Source organism: Akebia trifoliata, chromosome 5, assembly GCF_017979445.1.
Source record: "Akebia trifoliata isolate Shusen 1 chromosome 5, ASM1797944v1, whole genome shotgun sequence".
NCBI lineage: Eukaryota > Viridiplantae > Streptophyta > Magnoliopsida > Ranunculales > Lardizabalaceae > Akebia > Akebia trifoliata.
Window position 1 is genome coordinate 27,701,198 of NC_141379.1, and position 19,101 is coordinate 27,720,298.

The 19,101-nt window shown below is 35.7% G+C and overlaps 2 protein-coding genes and 1 pseudogene across 9 annotated transcripts; 2 read left to right on the plus strand and 1 right to left on the minus strand.

The window, feature by feature from the left end:
* Positions 1–1,619: 1,619 nt before the first annotated feature.
* LOC147401909 (uncharacterized) lies at positions 1,620–10,630 on the plus strand. Of its 4 annotated transcripts, none has more exons than XM_086443399.1 (5): positions 1,625–1,882; positions 1,973–2,052; positions 4,860–5,420; positions 8,169–8,373; positions 10,097–10,630. In XM_086443399.1, exons 3-4 carry the CDS (start codon positions 4,869–4,871, stop codon positions 8,370–8,372), a joined length of 756 nt encoding a protein of 251 aa, XP_086299525.1. In that variant the 5' UTR covers positions 1,625–1,882; positions 1,973–2,052; positions 4,860–4,868; the 3' UTR covers position 8,373; positions 10,097–10,630. The 4 variants fall into 4 exon arrangements, with proteins under 4 accessions (XP_086299526.1, XP_086299525.1, XP_086299523.1 ...); XM_086443397.1 differs by having other exon boundaries at positions 1,628–1,882; positions 10,085–10,630; XM_086443400.1 differs by lacking the exon at positions 1,973–2,052 and having other exon boundaries at positions 1,620–1,882; positions 10,085–10,630.
* Positions 10,631–12,628: 1,998 nt separating this feature from the next.
* LOC147401910 (Hus1-like protein) lies at positions 12,629–17,254 on the plus strand. 5 transcript variants are annotated; one of them, XM_086443393.1, is made up of 8 exons: positions 12,630–13,028; positions 13,694–13,781; positions 13,906–14,246; positions 14,908–15,193; positions 15,335–15,417; positions 15,626–15,695; positions 15,931–16,080; positions 16,950–17,254. In XM_086443393.1, exons 2-7 carry the CDS (start codon positions 13,730–13,732, stop codon positions 16,053–16,055), a joined length of 957 nt encoding a protein of 318 aa, XP_086299519.1. In that variant the 5' UTR covers positions 12,630–13,028; positions 13,694–13,729; the 3' UTR covers positions 16,056–16,080; positions 16,950–17,254. The 5 variants fall into 5 exon arrangements, with proteins under 5 accessions (XP_086299521.1, XP_086299519.1, XP_086299520.1 ...); XM_086443394.1 differs by having other exon boundaries at positions 16,953–17,254; XM_086443395.1 differs by lacking the exon at positions 16,950–17,254 and having other exon boundaries at positions 12,629–13,028; positions 13,703–13,781; positions 15,931–16,301.
* Positions 17,255–17,915: 661 nt separating this feature from the next.
* Positions 17,916–18,560, minus strand: LOC147401911 (calmodulin-like protein 3 pseudogene; annotated as a pseudogene).
* Positions 18,561–19,101: the final 541 nt, after the last annotated feature.

The following is a 19,101-nucleotide window of genomic DNA, read 5'->3' on the forward strand; positions in this document are numbered from 1 at the left end:
TTGGGTCAGTTGATGCAAAACCTTGGCACAGTTGTACCAGCAATTCTTTAGGTTCTCTGTCGACTTCAAGATCAGATTGGATCTACTTGCAGGGGCGGAGCTAGTAAGGAGATGGTGGGGGCAATTACCCTCACAGAACATTGAGACACCCCTATATTTTCAACTAATTACATGCCTCACCTCCCTATTTGTCCCCACTCCCTCACCTCCCTCCAATTCCCCCCCACCCCCCTCCCTTTTTTCAATTTTTGGTTGATGAGAGTGCCTCTTGCTCAGGCCTTCTCATATACTAATTGGAAATGACCTAAATATTATTTTCTTCAACTTCTAACCAGAAACCTATGAATTTCTCCTTAAAATCATTCATCTTCAAGTTCTTCAACTATACAAGTAACCATAGTTTGCCCCCACTAAAAGAAAATCCTGACTCCGCCTGCCTACTTTTCACCTTCCTCAATGAGAATGCCAAGAGTCAAGAGATTTGAACTACACACGATATTCCAATTGACTGTAGGTTATATATAAAAGGGTAGCGTTCAAGGGCCAACTTTTTGGCAAAACATTTTTCAAAACATGGGTTAGAGGTTTTGGAATGGGCTGATTTTTGGTGAGGATGATCTCTACGGTGAGGAGATCATCCTCACCAAAAATCAGCCCATTCCAAAACTTCTAACCCTTGTACAAGCTGAAAAATCGTGGACCGTCTATTTTTTGTAAACTGTTTTTGATGGGGTTAGAAGTTTTGGAATGGGCTGATTTTTGGTGATAATGATCTCCTCACCGTAGAGATCATCCTCACAAAAAATCAGCCCATTCCAAAACCTCTAACTCATGTTTTGAAAAATGTTTTGCCCAAAAGTTGGCCATTGAACGCCCCCCTATATAAAATCATTCACTAGACTTTGAGCTACTAGTTTATGTTCTTAGGGGTTTGTTTGTTACAGATTCCAGCTTCTGCTTCAGGATTTTGTGTCTAATAGAAGTAGAAACTCAGAGTTTAGGAAGCTACGTCCAGGAGAGCATTGTTTGTTAAAAAAGTTGATGAAGAAGTAGTAGAAAGAGGTTGAATTGATTTTGTTGTCTGATAGATCAGTTAAGAAGAATGAGGGGTAAAATCGTCATTTCACCCGCATACATTTTTTGGTGTTGACTTCTCATAGTGGCTCTCGCGTGAAAGCTAACCCAACAAGACTTCTCAAAAACGCAATTTTGGGCTTTTTGTAAAAACTGTTGAAGCAGATATTGTTAACAACAAACGTGTTTTTCTGCTCAAAGCTCCAAAAACCATCGAAAAAAGCCAAACCTACCCTCTTGGTAAAATGATCAACAAAAAATTTATATATATATAATAATAATAATAATTATTATTATTTTTCCTACATAATAGAGTTAATTAATATATGCTTAGAAAAAGAATATTATTTTTATGCAGATCATCCAAATATTTAAATCATTAGAAAATTGACTTGAATGCGTTTAAAATTGACTTAGCAGTATTTATATATTATAGTGGAGACTATTAGTTATTTTATAACTAAAAGACACTAGGTTGATATTTTTATAATTAGAGTCGTCTCGGATTTCGGACGAGTCACATTAACTAACTCGCCAGGCCAAGTCATCTCGGCCTACTACGAGTTTTAAAACAATGGGCAGTGCGGCTGACGCGTTCTGGGTTAGGTGCGCATGCGAGCATCCGCAACACACATCTGGACAGTCTCTATTCCCGAGGTGACTGCACACTGCTCTCCTTCGATCTTTCCTCCATTTCCACTGTAACAATTATTCACTCGAAGGGGAAAAACTTCAATCTGGAAGGGATTCGATCGAGAGCTCAAATATTTTGGGTTTTCGAACTTGTTTTCTGTGACTGTTTCTTCAGGTTAGGGTTTCTTGATTGATACTTAAAACTATCTTATTCTGATCTCTGCTCAACCTCTAATCGAACTGCTTTTGTTGTTCTCTTGAGTAGAGGAAAGTTGCAGAATTTGAGTTTGTTTAAAGTTTCATGATTCAACTTCATTAGCTTTGAAGTTCAACTCTGGTACAAAGGTATCTCTTGGTTTTGATTTTTCTTGAAAGGTTAAAAAATTTACTTTCAATTTGTTGACTATCAGCTTGAATTGCATTAAGTTTCTTTTGACCTAACTTTACGCTTGAGAATTGATTTGCATACTTAGATGTTTTGGCCGTCTTTTTAATCTAGAAAAAGGTGTAATTGAAAGATTTCAGAGAAAGCAAGAAAATTGGGAATTTTTCTAATTTTTAAGTGATATAAACTAGTGTTTTATGCTTTTTTTTTTTTTAATACAGGCATTCCACAATAATAAAGAAAATTATAATTGAAAAAACTTAAAAATTGAAAGTGAAATGTAACGGTTTTTATCGTAAATCCAACAACAATCAAGTAGAACTCTAAACAATGTTTTTAAAAAGCATGAGATGTATGTGAGGCATAAGCATTATAATTTTACAGTTATGTAAACAGGCAGTTACAAAGTTAAATAAATGAAAGAAATAAGAAAATCAGTTAGAGCTCTTCTTTCTTATGATTAACAGCTTCTTTACTGTATTTGTTAATTATTAGTTCAGTAACTATAATGCTAATGTAGTATTACTCATGATTAATCCACTCAACAAAATAAACAAGGTATATTTTTAGCAAGCATAATTTCGATGATCATAGCAGGTTGATGACTTATTTGAGAGCCCATTCCTTCATTTCAATCTTGGGATTATTATTCATTTCATATAAAGCTCAAGTTTTTGAGAGCTGGGTGTTTTAGAATTTTTGGTTTGCCCATCATGAATAGCTATGTAGTCACTTGAAAACACTTACAACTGAATCCACTCGAACAATGCATGTCAGATTCATTTTTTTATTTTGATAAGTAAAAATTTATTGAAAGAGGACAAGATGTTCTCGAGGAAGAAATACAAACTAGCTTCTCTCACTACTTACATTATCCCACGTAAACAAAAAAGTCTTCAATAAACAAACCTCTAGACTCCTTAAACTGTTTATGCAAACAAACCAAGGATGCTAAAAATTAACTCATGCAAGGAACTCTCCTTTCCGTCAAACATAAGTCCTTTCCGTTCTTTCCATAAGCCCCACTAAATGGCGAAGGGTATGAACTTCCAAAGGAGATTTCCAACCAAGCAAAAGACCTATGATCTAGTGGGGATGATACCAACTGACCCTAAATAAAGAAAGAAAATAGGGCCAAACACCAAAAGCTAACTCAGAATGCATAAAAAGATGATCAATAGACGCCTCCATGATATTGAATTTCAACATATTTTCACGAAATATTTCCATTCCCACAAGCTCCTACTCGAAATTTAACCTACAGTTTCTTTTTTGTATATATTTTGGTGGAAATCACTATTCATTTCGCAAAATATTTCGATGAATAGTGAATTTCGACCGAAATAATCAAATTTTAGGTATGAAAATGCAATATTTCGGTGGAAATATTTTGATGAATATTAAATTTTGACCGAAATATTCTTTTTTGAAAAAACTTATAATTGCTTTTAGAAAGAACTTGTAAATTGCACATAATATTCATCCGTTAGTATAAATGAGTTACGATTAGTTAGCTATCTATATCATCTTATTTAAATGTATTCTAAGCATATTAGTATCAAAGGAAAGGAAATATAATAACACATGAATACAATACTTAATAGTTTCTTCATTTTAATGTCTTATATATTAAGTTTTATGTAGTTATTGCAACATTATTATTCTCATTTCCATTGTCAGCCTCTTAATACATGTGCATATGTGTAGCAAAATGTTGTTGATATTCAATTTCGCACTCCATATGGTAGTTTATTGTATTTTGATGACTTAATGAGTATGTTTTAATACCTATTTTATAATTTTCTAAAAGGTCAATGAAAATTTCTTCAATATTTCTGTCATGTCCAAAAATTGTATTCATTTCCACACTGATCGAAATATTTCCATTTCCAGACTAACCGACTAGACACCGAAATTGAAATTTGATACCTTGGACTCCCCGCTCGCATTACACATACAATAATAATCCACCAAAAAGAGACCCTCACACTTAATAAGATCAACCGTAGGAAGTTTGTTCAAGGTTGCCATCCACATGAAAATAAGACACTTTTGTGGACCAAATGAAGGAAGAAGGGAAGAGCATATCTTGGTTCCTTTCAAGGAGCGAATAAAACAACTTAACAGAGAAACGACTGTCACGATTTCCTTCCCAAATCCTACGAGTTTGATGCTTGCTCTTGTTTCTTTTGATAAAATTTTCTCCATTCCCAATGAAAGAAAACAATACAATAGTCTTCAATCCACCACATCAATCCCTAGGTTGTTCTAGTTTAGTTTTACTTAAAAAGTGAGTTGTCCTAGATTAACCTTCCTCTTTATCTCCTCTTTTTTTGATAAGCTCTTTATCTCCTCTCTAGAGTTTTCTTTGATTAATTTATGAAGTTCTCTCATGTCTTCCTTGTATCTCTTTATTGAGTGTGCCATGATATGTTATCCACTCAAGGTTCTACCTTCTTCTATTAATTTCTTGTATTATAAGCTCAAGCTAATCCATGTTGAGCTTTTATTGTAGGGTCATAGATAATAACCAGGTTTTACTTGTTTAATTTTTGTAGTCATCTATTTGGCTCTTATGCATGTTTCGAATTAATGAATGGATGGGAATATGTGGTACTATATTCAAAGTTTGCTCGTTTGAGGCATTAGGACCAGTTATGAAATGAATGAATCATACATTAATATGGACTGCTGCTTTTGATTTTGATTTATGGTGTTTGGGCATCAAGAAGATACAGGATGGACTTACGTTTCTTATTTGTTGTAGGAGTATATAATGGCAAGCATCTCCAGTCAAGGGCTTGAGTTAAACAAAAGTGAGAGTGGTTGGGAAGCTGAAATCTTTGATGATTGTGAGCCGATAAAAGATGAGCTTTCAGAGAGACTGGATTCATGTTTTGCTGGAAATGATGAGGTGCTACACTTGTCTATTGATGAAGAACCTCTAACCGCTGACCCTTTAGAACCATATGTGGGCATGGAGTTTGATTCAGCAGAGGATGCTAGGGAATTTTATGACATGTATGGTGTGCGCTTAGGTTTTACCATACGGAATACCCGGATTCGCCGTTCACACAAGGACAACTCAATTATAGGTAGGGAATTTGTTTGTTCTAGGGAAGGTTTTCGTGCAAAAAAACATCTAAACAGGGAAAACAGAGTTCTTCCACCGCGGCCAATCACTAGAGAAGGATGCAATGCAATGTTAAGGGTAGCCATGAAGGATGGGAAAAAATGGACTGTTTCGGGTTTTGTAAGAGAGCACAATCATGAGCTAAATCCTAGCAAAGTACCGCCCCGTCGAATGCAAAGGAATGCATGCAGTGAGGTAAGTTTGAGAGGAATTGTTGTATAGTATATTTGGTATTTTTTATAAGTAAAATTTATATTAAAAAACAACAGTGGAGGTCGAGGAGACCAACCAAAATTTATTTTAAGTTTGGTAAATTTTGTTGAATGCATCACTTCATTCTATATAGGAAGATATCTGAAATTTATACCATGTAATTGTAGAACTGTGTTTTAACCTAATACGAGAAGCTTGAATTGCAAAATATTAGATAGTTCTTACACTTGATAAAAGAAAGTTGAATTGTTGAAGACTTTTCCAATTGTACTTTTTTTTTCTCGTTTATTACTAGATTTGTTTTTTGAATAGTATATGTTTATCACTCATGATAAACCACTTTAGTGTAAAAGAAGAAATAAAAACGCGGTTGCAACATGTTTTAGTATAGAGACTATTCCTTGAAAAATCAAATTAGATGACATCATAAAATCATTTAATTCTAATTTCAACAAAGAAAAATGTTTACCAACTCTTAGTACATGGAATAGTGAGAACTTGAAAGTAAGCTTTACTTGCAAATGACACATAATGGAGATGTGAGCAAGGTTTAAAATATCGAATCAATTGAATGTTTCAGATAATGAAAAAACCAATACGGTATCGACTGATATATTTAATACAAACCAATACATTCCCGAAACATTGATCAGTCTTGGCTGATACCAATACATTCTGATATTTTAAACCATGGATGTGAGATTGACAGATAAGCATAAAGTATTGTAAAATACACTCCCCTTATTCCTTATATCCAATAAACCATAAGACTGATAAAATTTAACTCCTTCATGTTTCATCGACAATATAAGGATTAACTACTTGAATAGTTTGATTACCATTTGATGATGGAACTTTGGAACGAAACCCCACAGTTGTAAAGCAACAACCATGCTCAACTAGAAAAGCCAGAACAAAACTCTTTACAATTCCTCTGTACACTGATTAACTAAGATGCATGATTACCTTCTAATGCTGCAATGATAACGAAGCTTGCATGTTCCACTTCTGAAAAATTGTATGCATTACGTCATGTTGTTGGGTGTCAGTAATCTACAAGGGCTTATTCAATGCATTTATTTGTTACCTGCTTTTGTTTCCTTGTACTCTAACTTTTACATGTTTCTAATCCTTCAACTGGCATGTTGAAGAAGTCCCAAATTCATCCCTCCAACTCCATGCGTTACCTCATCCTGTTGAATGCCAGTAATCTACGAGGGCTAATTCCTAGTATTTAAAGGTTGCCTGATTTTCTTTCCTCATACTCCTCCAACTTGTACAGTTTTCTAACCCGTCGGGGCTGGCGTGTTGAAGAACTCTAAATGCATCCCTCCATCTCCGTGCTCTCTCTCCTTGCACTGCGCTAAAGAGTTCCTCCTTGCTATTCTATAAGTTCGTAGGCATCCCTCATGCAAGGAATTGTAGTGCCAACCTGTTGAGTTCTTTCAAATGCTTGAGTTACATTATTCCTGCTTCAGTTTTCTCACATCTTATAATGCAATCTCTCAATCATTCAGTCGCTAAATGACCGCATAGGCACCTATTTTGTTGTGTATATGCATAGTTTATGCGTCTGGCTTTGAGCTATGGTTATAACAGTCTGTTGTTTTGTCTTTAGTTAGAGTCACTCCTTTTTCCGTGATATATGATGCTTCAGAAGATTATTTCTCTTCTTCATGGATGTCATGTCTTCACCGTCCAAATGACATTTCTCAGTGACTTGACTTGCTCATACTCAACTCCTCTTGAACGACTGTATTGATTGTTCTGAAGAATTTGATTCTTTAGATATTGTATGGTGTACCTTGATAAAGATGAGATTGTAAATACACTTAATTAATTTTAAGATAAAAAGATATCATAGCGCATGAATGTAGTACTTCATTTAAGTAAGTGTTTTTTATATTAAGGTGTATGCCATTAGAATGACATTGTTATTCTCATTATAAGATGTTATTGTTTTTCACTGTCAAGCTCTCAAATACTTGCACATCTGTGTAGCAAAACGTTGTCAATCTTCATTTACATGCATCATATGGTTGTTTCTTATGTTTTGATGACTTAGTAGTTTCTTTTAATGCATGTTTTACTCCTATGGTTCAATGAGATTTTCCTCAATATTTTCTGTCACTTCCTCAACATTTCCATCATTTTCATGAAAATTGTTTAATTTCCACACTAATCGGAATATATTCACAAATATTTTCATTTCTGACTGGCCAAAATAGACACTAAATCAAAATTTAAGACCTTGCGCTTGATCCTTAAACAACTTAACTTACTAATTTAAGTTAAATGATAAAATACTAACTAAGAGCCCACTAGCGACCATGGAGTTATTGGGGTTGCTATTTTGCTTGAGCGCACCGTGTAGATTTTGACGGAGTTTTCTTCGAGAACTTCATGTTTAAGTGGGATGAGTTATGCCTTTTATAGTTTTGTAAGGGCTTGGTTTACCATGCGGCAGGGTTGCCTTTGTAGTTTTTCTGTTCTTTTTTTTTTTCCCCCTTTATAAGGGTCTCTCTCTCTCTCTCTCTCCCTGATAAATTTATAGTTATAAAAAAAAAAATAAGAACCCAATAGTTATTGAGCTCTTACATGTAAGTACTTGAACCAACAATTGGGAGGATGAATATGCTGCATACTGACATAAGTTTTCCTCAAAACAATGGATGTTATATCTTTATGTTATTTCATGGGGACTGGTATTTATTATGATATTCATTGCAGGATGAGAAAGATCAAAAGATCCGTGAACTGTCCATAGAGCTGCAGCGTGAGAGAAGACGATGTGCAGCATATCAAGAACAACTCCGTATGATTTTAAAAGATATTGAGGAACACACTCAACACTTATCACTAAAAGTAGAAGACATAGTTAACAATGTGAGAAATCTTGAATCTGAAGATCAAGATGGTTCACCCCAAAGTTAGGGTGAGTACGATCAGAATAATATTTATTTTGTTAAATGGATCAATTGTGCCCAGCTTCCCGTGTATTGAACGACAGATTTTGCAATATTGGGTGGGTTCTTGCATGAGTCTCAATTCACTTAAGGTGGATACGTTTCAACTGTCCCCTAAAACTCATCTTTTCTGGGAGATTTTCATTGGCCAAGTCCTATCTAAACACGGAATCTCCAAAATAAAACTAAAACCCATAAATCCTAAGATGCTAATTAGGACCTCTTGAAGTGATAGTTCCTTTCCTTCCAATTGATTGAATTGTTACCATGCTTATAAAACAAAATAATAATAATAATAATAATAATAATAATAATGAACAATATTGCTATTATCATTCCAGTCGAGTATCTGCCCTAGGAATTTCCCTATGTGAGATCCATCCATGATGGGTTCTGATCCCATTTATGCGTGCCATGTGTATTAATAGATAATTCTATTTTCATAGACAATTGCATGCATGACACCATTGCCATGAGATGGTTTTTTTTTTTTAATTTTAATCCATTTTAGAAGTATGGCCTTTTCTGTACACTCAATAAACCCTTAAGTACCTTCTAAAATGTAAATAGGCACAGTATCATTTTGGATGCTGCTATTAGAAAATGCGGGTTTTGTTAGTGGCCTGCAGAAGTTCAGATTTTTTGGGTACTGAAGGCGGGAAAAAGAAAGAAAAAAAAAGGCACAAAAATGGGGACCTATAAAGGTGCCACCTCGGTGAAGTGGTAGAGTCTTTGTGTGGTAGTGCCATGATCTGGGATCAAAATCCCTCCACACTTAAACCTATCAAAACAAAAACAGGGATCTGTGGTGGCTGTGAGCATAGTTCTTGCCCGGTGTTTGAAACTGCCCCTATAGATATGACGAGAGAATTACTCTTTGGTAGCGCCCTAACAGTTCTATTTCTTTACTTGTTACGTTGTTTGTTTATATTGATTTTTTGTTTTTTTGAATCTATTGGCTAATTTATCTATAACCCTGTAGTAACCACTAACTAGGGAGTGGTATGGCCAGCTTGATCTTCCTAGGCAAGGAAATAAGGTGGGCTGTCATGCCATACAACCGACATAATACTACTTGCACAAGAAAACTGTTGCCTGGTTGCCTTCATAATGGAGATGGGAGAGCATTGGATCTGTTAAAAAATTATTGGGGGAACAAAATTATGGTTTTTTTAATAAAAGGTTTAAGTGTGAAGGCGGCGATTTGATCACAGGTCTGTTGTACTTCCAAGCAGACTTTACCATCTCACCTATATGGCACATTCACAAAATTATGATTTCATCCATCCATCCAAGGTACACACCTGTAGATACTGAACAATAGATGATAACAGAGAGATCTTGAGATGGCCAAACCGATGTACACAACTTGGTCACGTAATCGAAGAAGGGACAAAGTATGGTTATGTCACTCCTCATTGATGGAATGTCACTGAAATGAAGATATGTAAGTAAAACATAGGAAGAAACTAAGTAAGACCCATTAGTCTAAATATAAAAGGGTGGCGATTGCATTAAAGAATCACCAAAATAGATGTCACTGAGGTTTGAATAATTAAAACCCTGGCAGAAAAAGGGAACTTGTCATAAGATGAAGTCTGGAGTCATTAAAACAAAGAATCCATTCAATTCTAGTAAGAGAAACTCTTTTATGCTGTTTGCTAACTTTGTGTATAAAAGTGAAATTGGCAGGTACCCCGTTGATGACATGATCGAGGAGCCAAAGAAGACCAGGATACGATCTGTTTGTGACATATCTAGAGGTGATTGCATCATGAAGATACCCACATAGTGACCATGGGTGAGATATATTCAATTAAGAAGTAAATTTCCACATGTGGATCTGGCTGGGCATTAGATAGAAGATGAGCAAGGTATGCAGAGTCTACATTATTACAAAGTCTGAGTTTTAACAGAGCCAAGATAATGCCTTGGTTAACTGCAATTGTTTCTTCAACCACTAAGGTTGTGGTGAAACCCCAAGATACACCATCAAGAGTTCAGCTTTTCATCCAAGCCATTATGTATTGGAATGAAGAAGGTAGGTGAGTTTGTGGAACTATAGTAGTTGGTTTTGGGAATGGGGAGGTTGGGTAGGAGTTAGTATGGTTGATGGAAGTATGTTTGGGGCTTGGCTTGTTAAAATGGAATGAAACCCATTGTCTAATCAGGAAGAAACACATTCTCCTATTTATTACAGTGAGAAGGAATCAAACTATTACTCTAGTTTCTGATGCATGAGGGACAGGCAGAGGAATCAAACTAAGATGGAACCTGATTTTACAGAGAAAACACAATCAATAAAATCCATAATTCAGCAAAACGTTGAATGGTTTTTCATTTTCTTGATGTTATGTCGGATCTCCATCATTAGCAGGATTTGGTTGTGTATAGATCGGTCTGGTAAGGAAGTACTTTGGCTAGGTTCAATAATATTTGGAGATCATCAGTTTGAAATAGTTGATGATCAGCTTTGCAATGATCTTCACCATGTGAAAGCTAATTAGCTTGAAGAAGTTCAGCTGGTTTAGGTTAGATTTGGTACTTGTAGTCTATTCGTTGGATTTGTACCATGTTCCCTTCGAGTGCCTTGAGATGCGTCTTCTCGTGAATTCTTGGATCTCATCCCTCGTATCTTCTCCTTGAGAGAGAGAGAGAGAGAGTTAAGAATGAGTGGTTGCGAATTGAGATAGTAAGAGTAGATATGAACACACTTCGATTAACATAAAACATATTCCAAACATGATTGAATCGTGAAACAATGTTCATTCAGTCGGCTCCAAAATTTTCAAGTTAGTTTTTGCCTTTTAAATGCATTGATAAGAATTCAAATAGTAGTTGCATTTCCTAAATACAAACTCAAATCCCAGTTTGGGATTCGCTTGGATGTGTACCCTTGGAGGGAGAAGATTTTTACTATGCAAAAAAAAAAAAGAGATTTCTATTGGCACCCCAAGTTTTATTTATTACACCCCAATTACTTAAAATTTTTATCACCCCATCTTAAATTAACACACCATTTAATATAGTAATTAACATTTCCATGTCAAAATTTTCTTCATGATACTTGGACAAGATAATAAATAAAAAACACTCAAAAATTACCACTATAGACACTAACCCATTAAAAAGAACAAGTTGACATCAGTGACGATAGTCTACTCCAACCTCTTGATGTTGATCTCGTGCTCTTTCCCTCTTTGATATCTCTCTATCAAAGATAAGAAAATAGCCAGACTTGACTTTCTTTCCGAAAGTGAGAATGATATTCATATCCCATTAATTTTTTATATTTTAAATTAAGTTGGGGTGCCAATAGAAGTTCTCTTTGAAAAATTAGGTCCTACTTAATTACCATAGTAAATTTCTGTTCTTAAAATTTTGCTACAACAATTGCAAATCTTCTTAAATTTCTGTTCTCTTCCACTAAATTCCCTTGGAGCCCGAGCTTGAAGCGGGCAGCCCACTTCAAAATTTGGATAGAATCCTATTCGCGACACAATGCGTGATCGTTGGTGTTCATTTAATCAATATTTTAGATACTTCCTTGGATAACCACGTGTAATCCAAAGAAGGCGGTTCTATCAAAATTTTGAAGCGGGTTGCCCACTTCAAAGAAATGCATGCGAAAACTTCACCATCACCATTCAAAGCATCGTAATTGTAAAGTTTTGGCATTGAGTAGTGGGAGAACCATTCTCTTTATATTTTAATTTTAGCCAAAAGTACATTTTACGTCAAGATACATCTTAATTAATTTCAATTAGACTTCTAATTTTATTATAAGGCACCCATCAGATATCCGAAGAAGATCCCATTCTTATGGGATCTTTTAGATGACCATCTAAAACCAAACCTAAAAATGACCAGATTCATGATGGTAGATTAAAAATTGACTAATTGATTTCGAATACATCAAGTAAATAATTAAACCCTGAGGGGGTGGTTCAATGGAAATTTCTGATCCAATAAGCAGTGAGAGTTTGTTAGTTGTGAGTTCGATACCCAGTATGAGTAGTATTTCCTCGGGGCCACCCTCGAGGGCTCACCCTCACTTACCTGGTGCGTGGGTGTTGCACATGCCCGAGAGAGGGACCGAAATGCCTTGGCTCTGGCTCGGGATCTTCCGGTCCTCATATTCGTCCGTAAGTTCGGACACCCCACGTCGTAAAAAAGAAAATGTAATTAGTTAACTTAGGTAATTGGTACCCATTGCCACCCTTGCTCTATAAGTAAAAGCTGGGGTGCCAATAGCATCTCTCAATATTTTTGAGCTTGAACGCTCCCGCGTTCCCACTCCCGCCTCACACTCGCTTTCTCGCTGCCACCACTACTTACCATCGTTTAGTTACAGTTATAACGATCGTTTTTTTTCCCGTTAATAATCTCTCTCTACCTTGAACTAAGGAGAAGACGTAGTGCTTGCGAGCGATCCAAGTGGAGATGATCTGTAATTAGGGTTTCTGGGGACTGAAAACCCTTAATTGGATTCCTTTCTTCTTCTGCTGCAGATTTCACAAATTCCAGATATAATCCATTAAAGTTGGAGGAAGCTTAGTGAGATTTTTAAGAATCTGAGGAGTTAAACGAGTTCTGTTTGCACGAACTCGAAGCAAAAGCTAGGGTTAGTAAGAAACAAGAATGAAATATTTATTTATTTATTTGGTACTTTTAGTTGTTTTTATTTATTTTTCCTTCATCTTGCAATAAAATAAACATACGCTGCTATAATCTGTATAGATGTTACTGTTGTTGTCACCATTGTCCCTTAATCTGTGCCTGTGGAAAACCAATAGGTGTATGTGTGTGTGTGTGGTTTCCAATTTTGTTTGGTAGACAACAATGGGTCTAGTTTAGTTTTCTTGGTTAATCGATGAGCTCCACAAGTGAAAAAATGTTTGAGTTTAAGTTCCTAAGCATGGAATTCTGTTTCTTTTATCTAATCTAATTGTAAAAGAAAAAAGCAACCAAACAGCAGCAAATGTTTGCAGCTCCATATATTCTTGACAGCCAAATAAACAAACAAAGGAAAAAAAAACGAGATCATCAAAGATCAAATGTTGTTTTTAGAACTTGTTTTCTTACTTTGGGCTTTCTTTTCCTTGGATGTAAAGTTTTTAAAGAGTTTAAGGGAGTCTTCTTTAAAGATTTCTTGACTAGATGAGATTTTGTCTGTAACATTACAGACAGAGTAGAGTTGCGAGGTTTGGTATGGGATATTGGCTTTCGGGTCTTGTGGTCAGATTGGTTGGTTTTCCGCCTAATCCTTTATTTTGGTTTTGTTTTTAGTACTTGAAGGTTATAGTCAAAGAGGAAAAGAAAAAGATGAAGTTCAAGGCATTCATTACAGACAATGGAGTCAATCTACTTGAGAAGAGTGAGTATCATATACCAAAATTACCAATAAAACAATATCTTTTTCTTCACCTTTTGCTTCCTCTCTACTTCACATTCTCAAGTCTCCTTGATTGTTCCTCTCTTTTATCTTTTTATTTGTATAGGGTTTCTACCTGCTTTGGACAAGATGGGAAGGGTATGCCACCTTTACCTCACTCAAGACCATGCCATATTCCTTCACAACCTCCTCAACGGTGATGGTGTCCAATCCATAGCCCAATTCCGCAAGGAATCCCTCTTCGACGACTATCGCATTTCTAGTCAGAATGATGATCGTATCGCATTCACCATAGATCTTGGCCTCCTCCATCGTGCTCTTCGTAGTAGTGTGAGCATTCGTGGAGAAGGCGGTGCCACCGCCACTGATCGCCTCCAAATCAAGCTAGTCAAGAAGCTACCGCCCAATTCTCGACAACCCATGCCTTTCCTCACCTTTGAGAGCAAGGTATCTTCTACTCTCTGCCAAGCTATGTTGCATGCATATAGGCTTGAGTGTCATAGTCCTCAATTCTCATAGGTGCAAAGTTTCTTATTCAGTAAATCCCGAAAAATAGGATTCATGGATTTGGCTTATATCTTTGCTACTATAGTGAGAGAAGGTGGAGTAGAAGTGGTTCGCCAAAATTTGGATTCCAAAAATGCCCCCCACCTTAACATTTAAACTTAATATAATCAGGGTCATTTTGGTCAAAAACCAAGAAAATTGTGATCCCACGTCCCTAAATGTATGTGTAATGTACCTATAAGCCATTACATAAACAAAATTTCAATCGTAGAGAATGTTACACGTAGTCTACAGAAAATTCTATTCAATATCTGGCAATGTAAGAAACGAAAATTGGAAAAGTCACACTAGAGTCCATTGACTGTCGTAACCCCATCCATGTCCAGCGTAGTTATGTCAACCTTTTGTAAGTGTCCGTGCAACAGAGCTTCCAAGCAACCGTTTGTTAAAAAGACAATCTATGTCTTCTTTCCCTTTGTAGGTCTCCTTGACCTCCAACTTTGAACTCTTCCTTTTTTTTCCATTTTAATGTATTTTTTAACTCATCGAAGGAGAAAAGGACAAGCCCATGAACCATAGACACCATTATTTCTTATTTCAGGGTTACAAATCCGCGTTGATCCAAGATGTTCCCATCTCAAAGCCTCTGTCTAGAGTGGATGTTTTGGAACTCCAATCTGCTCTCGACATGGCCCAGGATATACCCCCTACTCTTGTTCAGGTACCCGATCTACTTCAGCTGCAAAGCTTTGTGGATCGCCTCAAACTTGTTGGTGACTTGCTTAACATCTCCATTACCCAGTATGGCGATCTGCATTTGCAAGTCTTCACTACCCTCATCACCCTTGGTGCCGAATTCCGCAAATTGCGGGTTATTGGGGTCCAAGGTAATCTTAACTGTAGTATTCTCTCCAACTGAAACTAACTATTTGTTGGTGGAATAAACGGTACAATTTCGGTTCCAGAAGTCAACCATGATTTGTTTTGGTTATTATACAAATTTTAGTGTTGTACTTTGTTGCTTCCAGCCGAAGTTCCAGTTGGAGATCAAGATATGAGCGCTCAATCTCGCACTGAAATGGCGATGCAGAGGGGAGAAGCTCTGTCCGTGGTTTGTATTTTATCTTTGTAGAACTGATAGTTCATCGATCTTGCAAATCGTCAGGATTTAAAATCTCAGTCAAAGCATCTTGTGCATTAGCCTTCTTTCCTCAAAATCATTTTACGTATTTGTCTCATTCATGACCGAAGTTAATCCAAATGACAGTTATTGGAATTGTATGAGGTTTAATCATCATGTTTTGTATTAATTTGGACAGAAAGTGAGCATGAAACACTTCACCAAGAGTCTGCAATGCCATTTGGCAAAGCCAGATTGTGCTTTCTATGGTAAGCCATCCGCAAACATGCACCAGAGTTCTCATAATTTTCGAAAATCTGAGGTTCTCTTTAGAAGAGACAGTTAGTAATATGTGCAGATTATTCAGCAAAACTGGAGTTCAAACTGAATATTTAGAGCTTGGCCAAATTTGATCGTCATAGCTTAATTTCAAATCGTTCAGCAAGTTTGATTCTCTTTTGTATGATTTTAATTTTAATTTTAATTTTTTTAAATTTGTTGTAGGTATAGCGCCACAGGGTGCTTGTTTGACTGTGATATTCCAGTTCTTCATTCCAGGGACACGACAAACAGATAAATCTATCAGTTTACATTGTCGGCTTCCTGTACTTGACAGTGAGTCTGGTTGAAGAGCTATCAGGATACCATCTTCAGGTTTCTTTCTTACATGACGAGTCTTTTCACTCATGATCACTTTCTCACATTTTGTTAGCCAGGTGTCTAAGTTTAACATTGCAAATATAGGCTTGCCATAGTTTTTTATTTCCCGTAAAAGTTCTATTAAACTTTTCTCTAGTAATCTTTGTTGCTTTTCAATTTGTTGTATAGAATCTTGGATCATCAAAATATTAGAAAGAGAAGGAATTCCAGCTGTATTGGATGTTTTTATCATGAGTCGTGCTGGAGTAACATTGAAATGTACATTGTGGGGGACATTTCTGAAGTGAATGTGTGTCAGAACCATAGATGCTTTTCATCGAGATATAAGTGAGATCCCGATGAAAGCATCTATGGTTCTGACACACATCCTCGTCAGAAATGTCCCCCATGATGTACATTTTAATGTTACTTCAGCATTATTCTTTTATCATTCAGCGAACTTTTTTAAGGGAATGGAAAAAATAAATATTGCTAAGAGTGGTAATGCATTGCCAAGTGTTTGATTCAAGCCAGATGAATATCTTTGTCTCTCAAATATAATTTGTTTTGATACGAGTGAGAACACTTTCCTAGTTAATGCATAGACTTGAGAAATCGAAGTGCATAGCGTCGGTTGGACCAATCCAAAACATGTATTGATCTAAATCAATAGCCTAGTAGATTGTAACACCTAATTTATCCTGAATGTAATCAATTTCAACCAAACTTTCTGAATTTGCTCCTATACCGAACCACAAATCACCACTAAGAAAAATAATTTATGGTACAATTCGTTATGGGTTTGTGGAATGCATTGAATAACATACTAACCCAATCATTGTGGTTTCTTGAATTTTGTGATTGGGTTCGATGGACCCTAATAGCAGGAATCTTCTACCCAGCATGCCACTCCTGCTTCCAATCATGTAATAGTTCAGTTTTTAGATTTTAAAGACGTTCCCACCCACAATATAGAACTGCTTTCAGATACTTCCTGCAACAGACTCAATCCGACATTCAGATATACTAAAATGTGACAATACAACATATTTGATTGAGAAATTCAATTATGTATCTCCATCGCCCTCCTTACTGTCACTAAATGAACATTTACCTTTTTTCATGCTAAATGGAATATGAATACATGATGGTTATAATTTGATTCCCTTAAACCCCATTTTAGAGTGGTTTTTATGTCATACTTCTTTGGATATATCCATGTTTTAGTTTTAATGTTTTATTTTTGTTATTTCGAAAAACGATAGACATTATGTTTTAATAATTATTTATATTTAATATTTGGATCATTATATATTTTGTTTATTTATAACTTGGAATGTTTTAATATAATTGTCGAAATTGTAACTTGCTTACATTTTGGTGTAATGTCGCTTCCGTTGCCATATGCCATCATTGGATGTTCTTCGTATGTCTTCAATGGGGTTTGATCTTGGTATCCCACCCTTACGCTGGAAAGAGAGAGAGCTGAGGGATAGAGGGAAAAGAGATGGAGCTCTGAAATTCAAGATTGCAGTTCGAGTGTGGCAATAGAATGTCGATAAAATAAAAAATGATCATGGGAAAGTGAAATCAATGGGAAAATCATTTTCCACCGAAAAAGACATTTTCTAGGATAAATTATTTCCCACCCATTTTTCATGCACAATCATAAAAAAGGAAGGAAACTGGTTGCCTATGTTCTTAGGTATTTTAGATACACCCACAAATTTATTTGCCATTGGATGCATTTGTGTCCAAAGTTATCATACACATAATATCCTTCCATTAAGTACCAAAATTTAAAAAAAAAATATCAAAATCCAAAATAAAGAAAGTAAAAAAAATAAAAATAAAAAACACATTGAAATCTTTGATTATAAAGGCTCCCCCAAAAGCCACAAAAGTATTTCTACAACCTAAAAGCAACAATTTAACCCAAAGCATTAAACCCTCCCCCCTTCATCATTTGCTTGAACTCCTTAAAATTAACCATCCCATCTCCATCCACATCTACATTCTTTATCATCCTCTTACAATCTTCTACAGTCCTCCCTTGCTTCAACCCCAAAGAACTCAAAACTGACCTCAATTCCTCAACAGTAATGAATCCATCCCCATTTTGATCAAAAACATTGAATGCCTCCATCATGTCCTCTTCTTCGTCCGGTTTTTCCATTAATGTTTGATACAATTCGCCAAATTCCTCAATATCCACACACCCATCTCCATTGATGTCAATCTTCTCAATCATTTGACTAAGGTCCGTATCTGGGATAAAGATGCCCAAATTCTCTAATGAGTCGCTAAGTTCCTTCTTCGTGATTTTACCGTCTCCATTCCTATCGAACATCTGGAAGACCCGCCTTAGCTCGGCGGATTCCATCCTATTGAGGAATGGGGATGGAGGGCCTAGAGAGGGGAAGAGAGTTTAATAAGAGAATTAGAGGATTAGGGTTGAATAATAAATTGTGAGTGAAAAAACCATCAGGAAACCGTTTATATGAAAGACTAATCTTGGATAATGTCATAGGTATTATTAGACGTTGTTGAGAAAAAAGTGGAGATAAAAAAGGCCAATTGTAAAAAATAAAGGATACGGTTTGGTTTAATAAGATTATTTCCATTTTTGGTAAGAGCCGTCTCCTAGCGATTTGTCAGTTAAATTCAATGAACCAAAAGCAAATAAATTTCGTTCCTAATTAAAATATATATATATTTCTGTATAATTTTTAATTAAAAATATTTTTTATAATATTTATTCCCCACGTCTCTTCTATTTTTCCAAGCCTTAATTTCTATAATTGCCACGTCTCTCTTTCCAAATCTTTGGCTTTTTGAATGAGATTCGAGAAAATTAAGATTATTTGTATTTTTGATTATAATATATGATAGGTGGCATATGCAAAAGCACATTATCTGAAGGGTTTATTTGTAATTTAAATATTAATTAAAGAATTTTGAATATTACATCGTAAAAATGATTTTTTTTTATTTTGAAAACCTAATCAACATGATTTTATGGATTTGGCATTGTAA

Excerpts from the sequence above, each read along its gene's own strand:
- LOC147401909 (XM_086443400.1), top strand. The coding sequence starts at position 4,869 with ATGGCAAGCATCTCCAGTCAAGGGCTTGAGTTAAACAAAAGTGAGAGT. Across the intron at positions 5,421-8,168 it reads AAAGGAATGCATGCAGTGAG|GATGAGAAAGATCAAAAGAT; the intron begins GTAAGTTTGAGA and ends TATTCATTGCAG.
- LOC147401910 (XM_086443395.1), top strand. The coding sequence starts at position 13,730 with ATGAAGTTCAAGGCATTCATTACAGACAATGGAGTCAATCTACTTGAG. Across the intron at positions 13,782-13,905 it reads AGTCAATCTACTTGAGAAGA|GGTTTCTACCTGCTTTGGAC; the intron begins GTGAGTATCATA and ends TTATTTGTATAG. Across the intron at positions 14,247-14,907 it reads TCCTCACCTTTGAGAGCAAG|GGTTACAAATCCGCGTTGAT; the intron begins GTATCTTCTACT and ends TTCTTATTTCAG.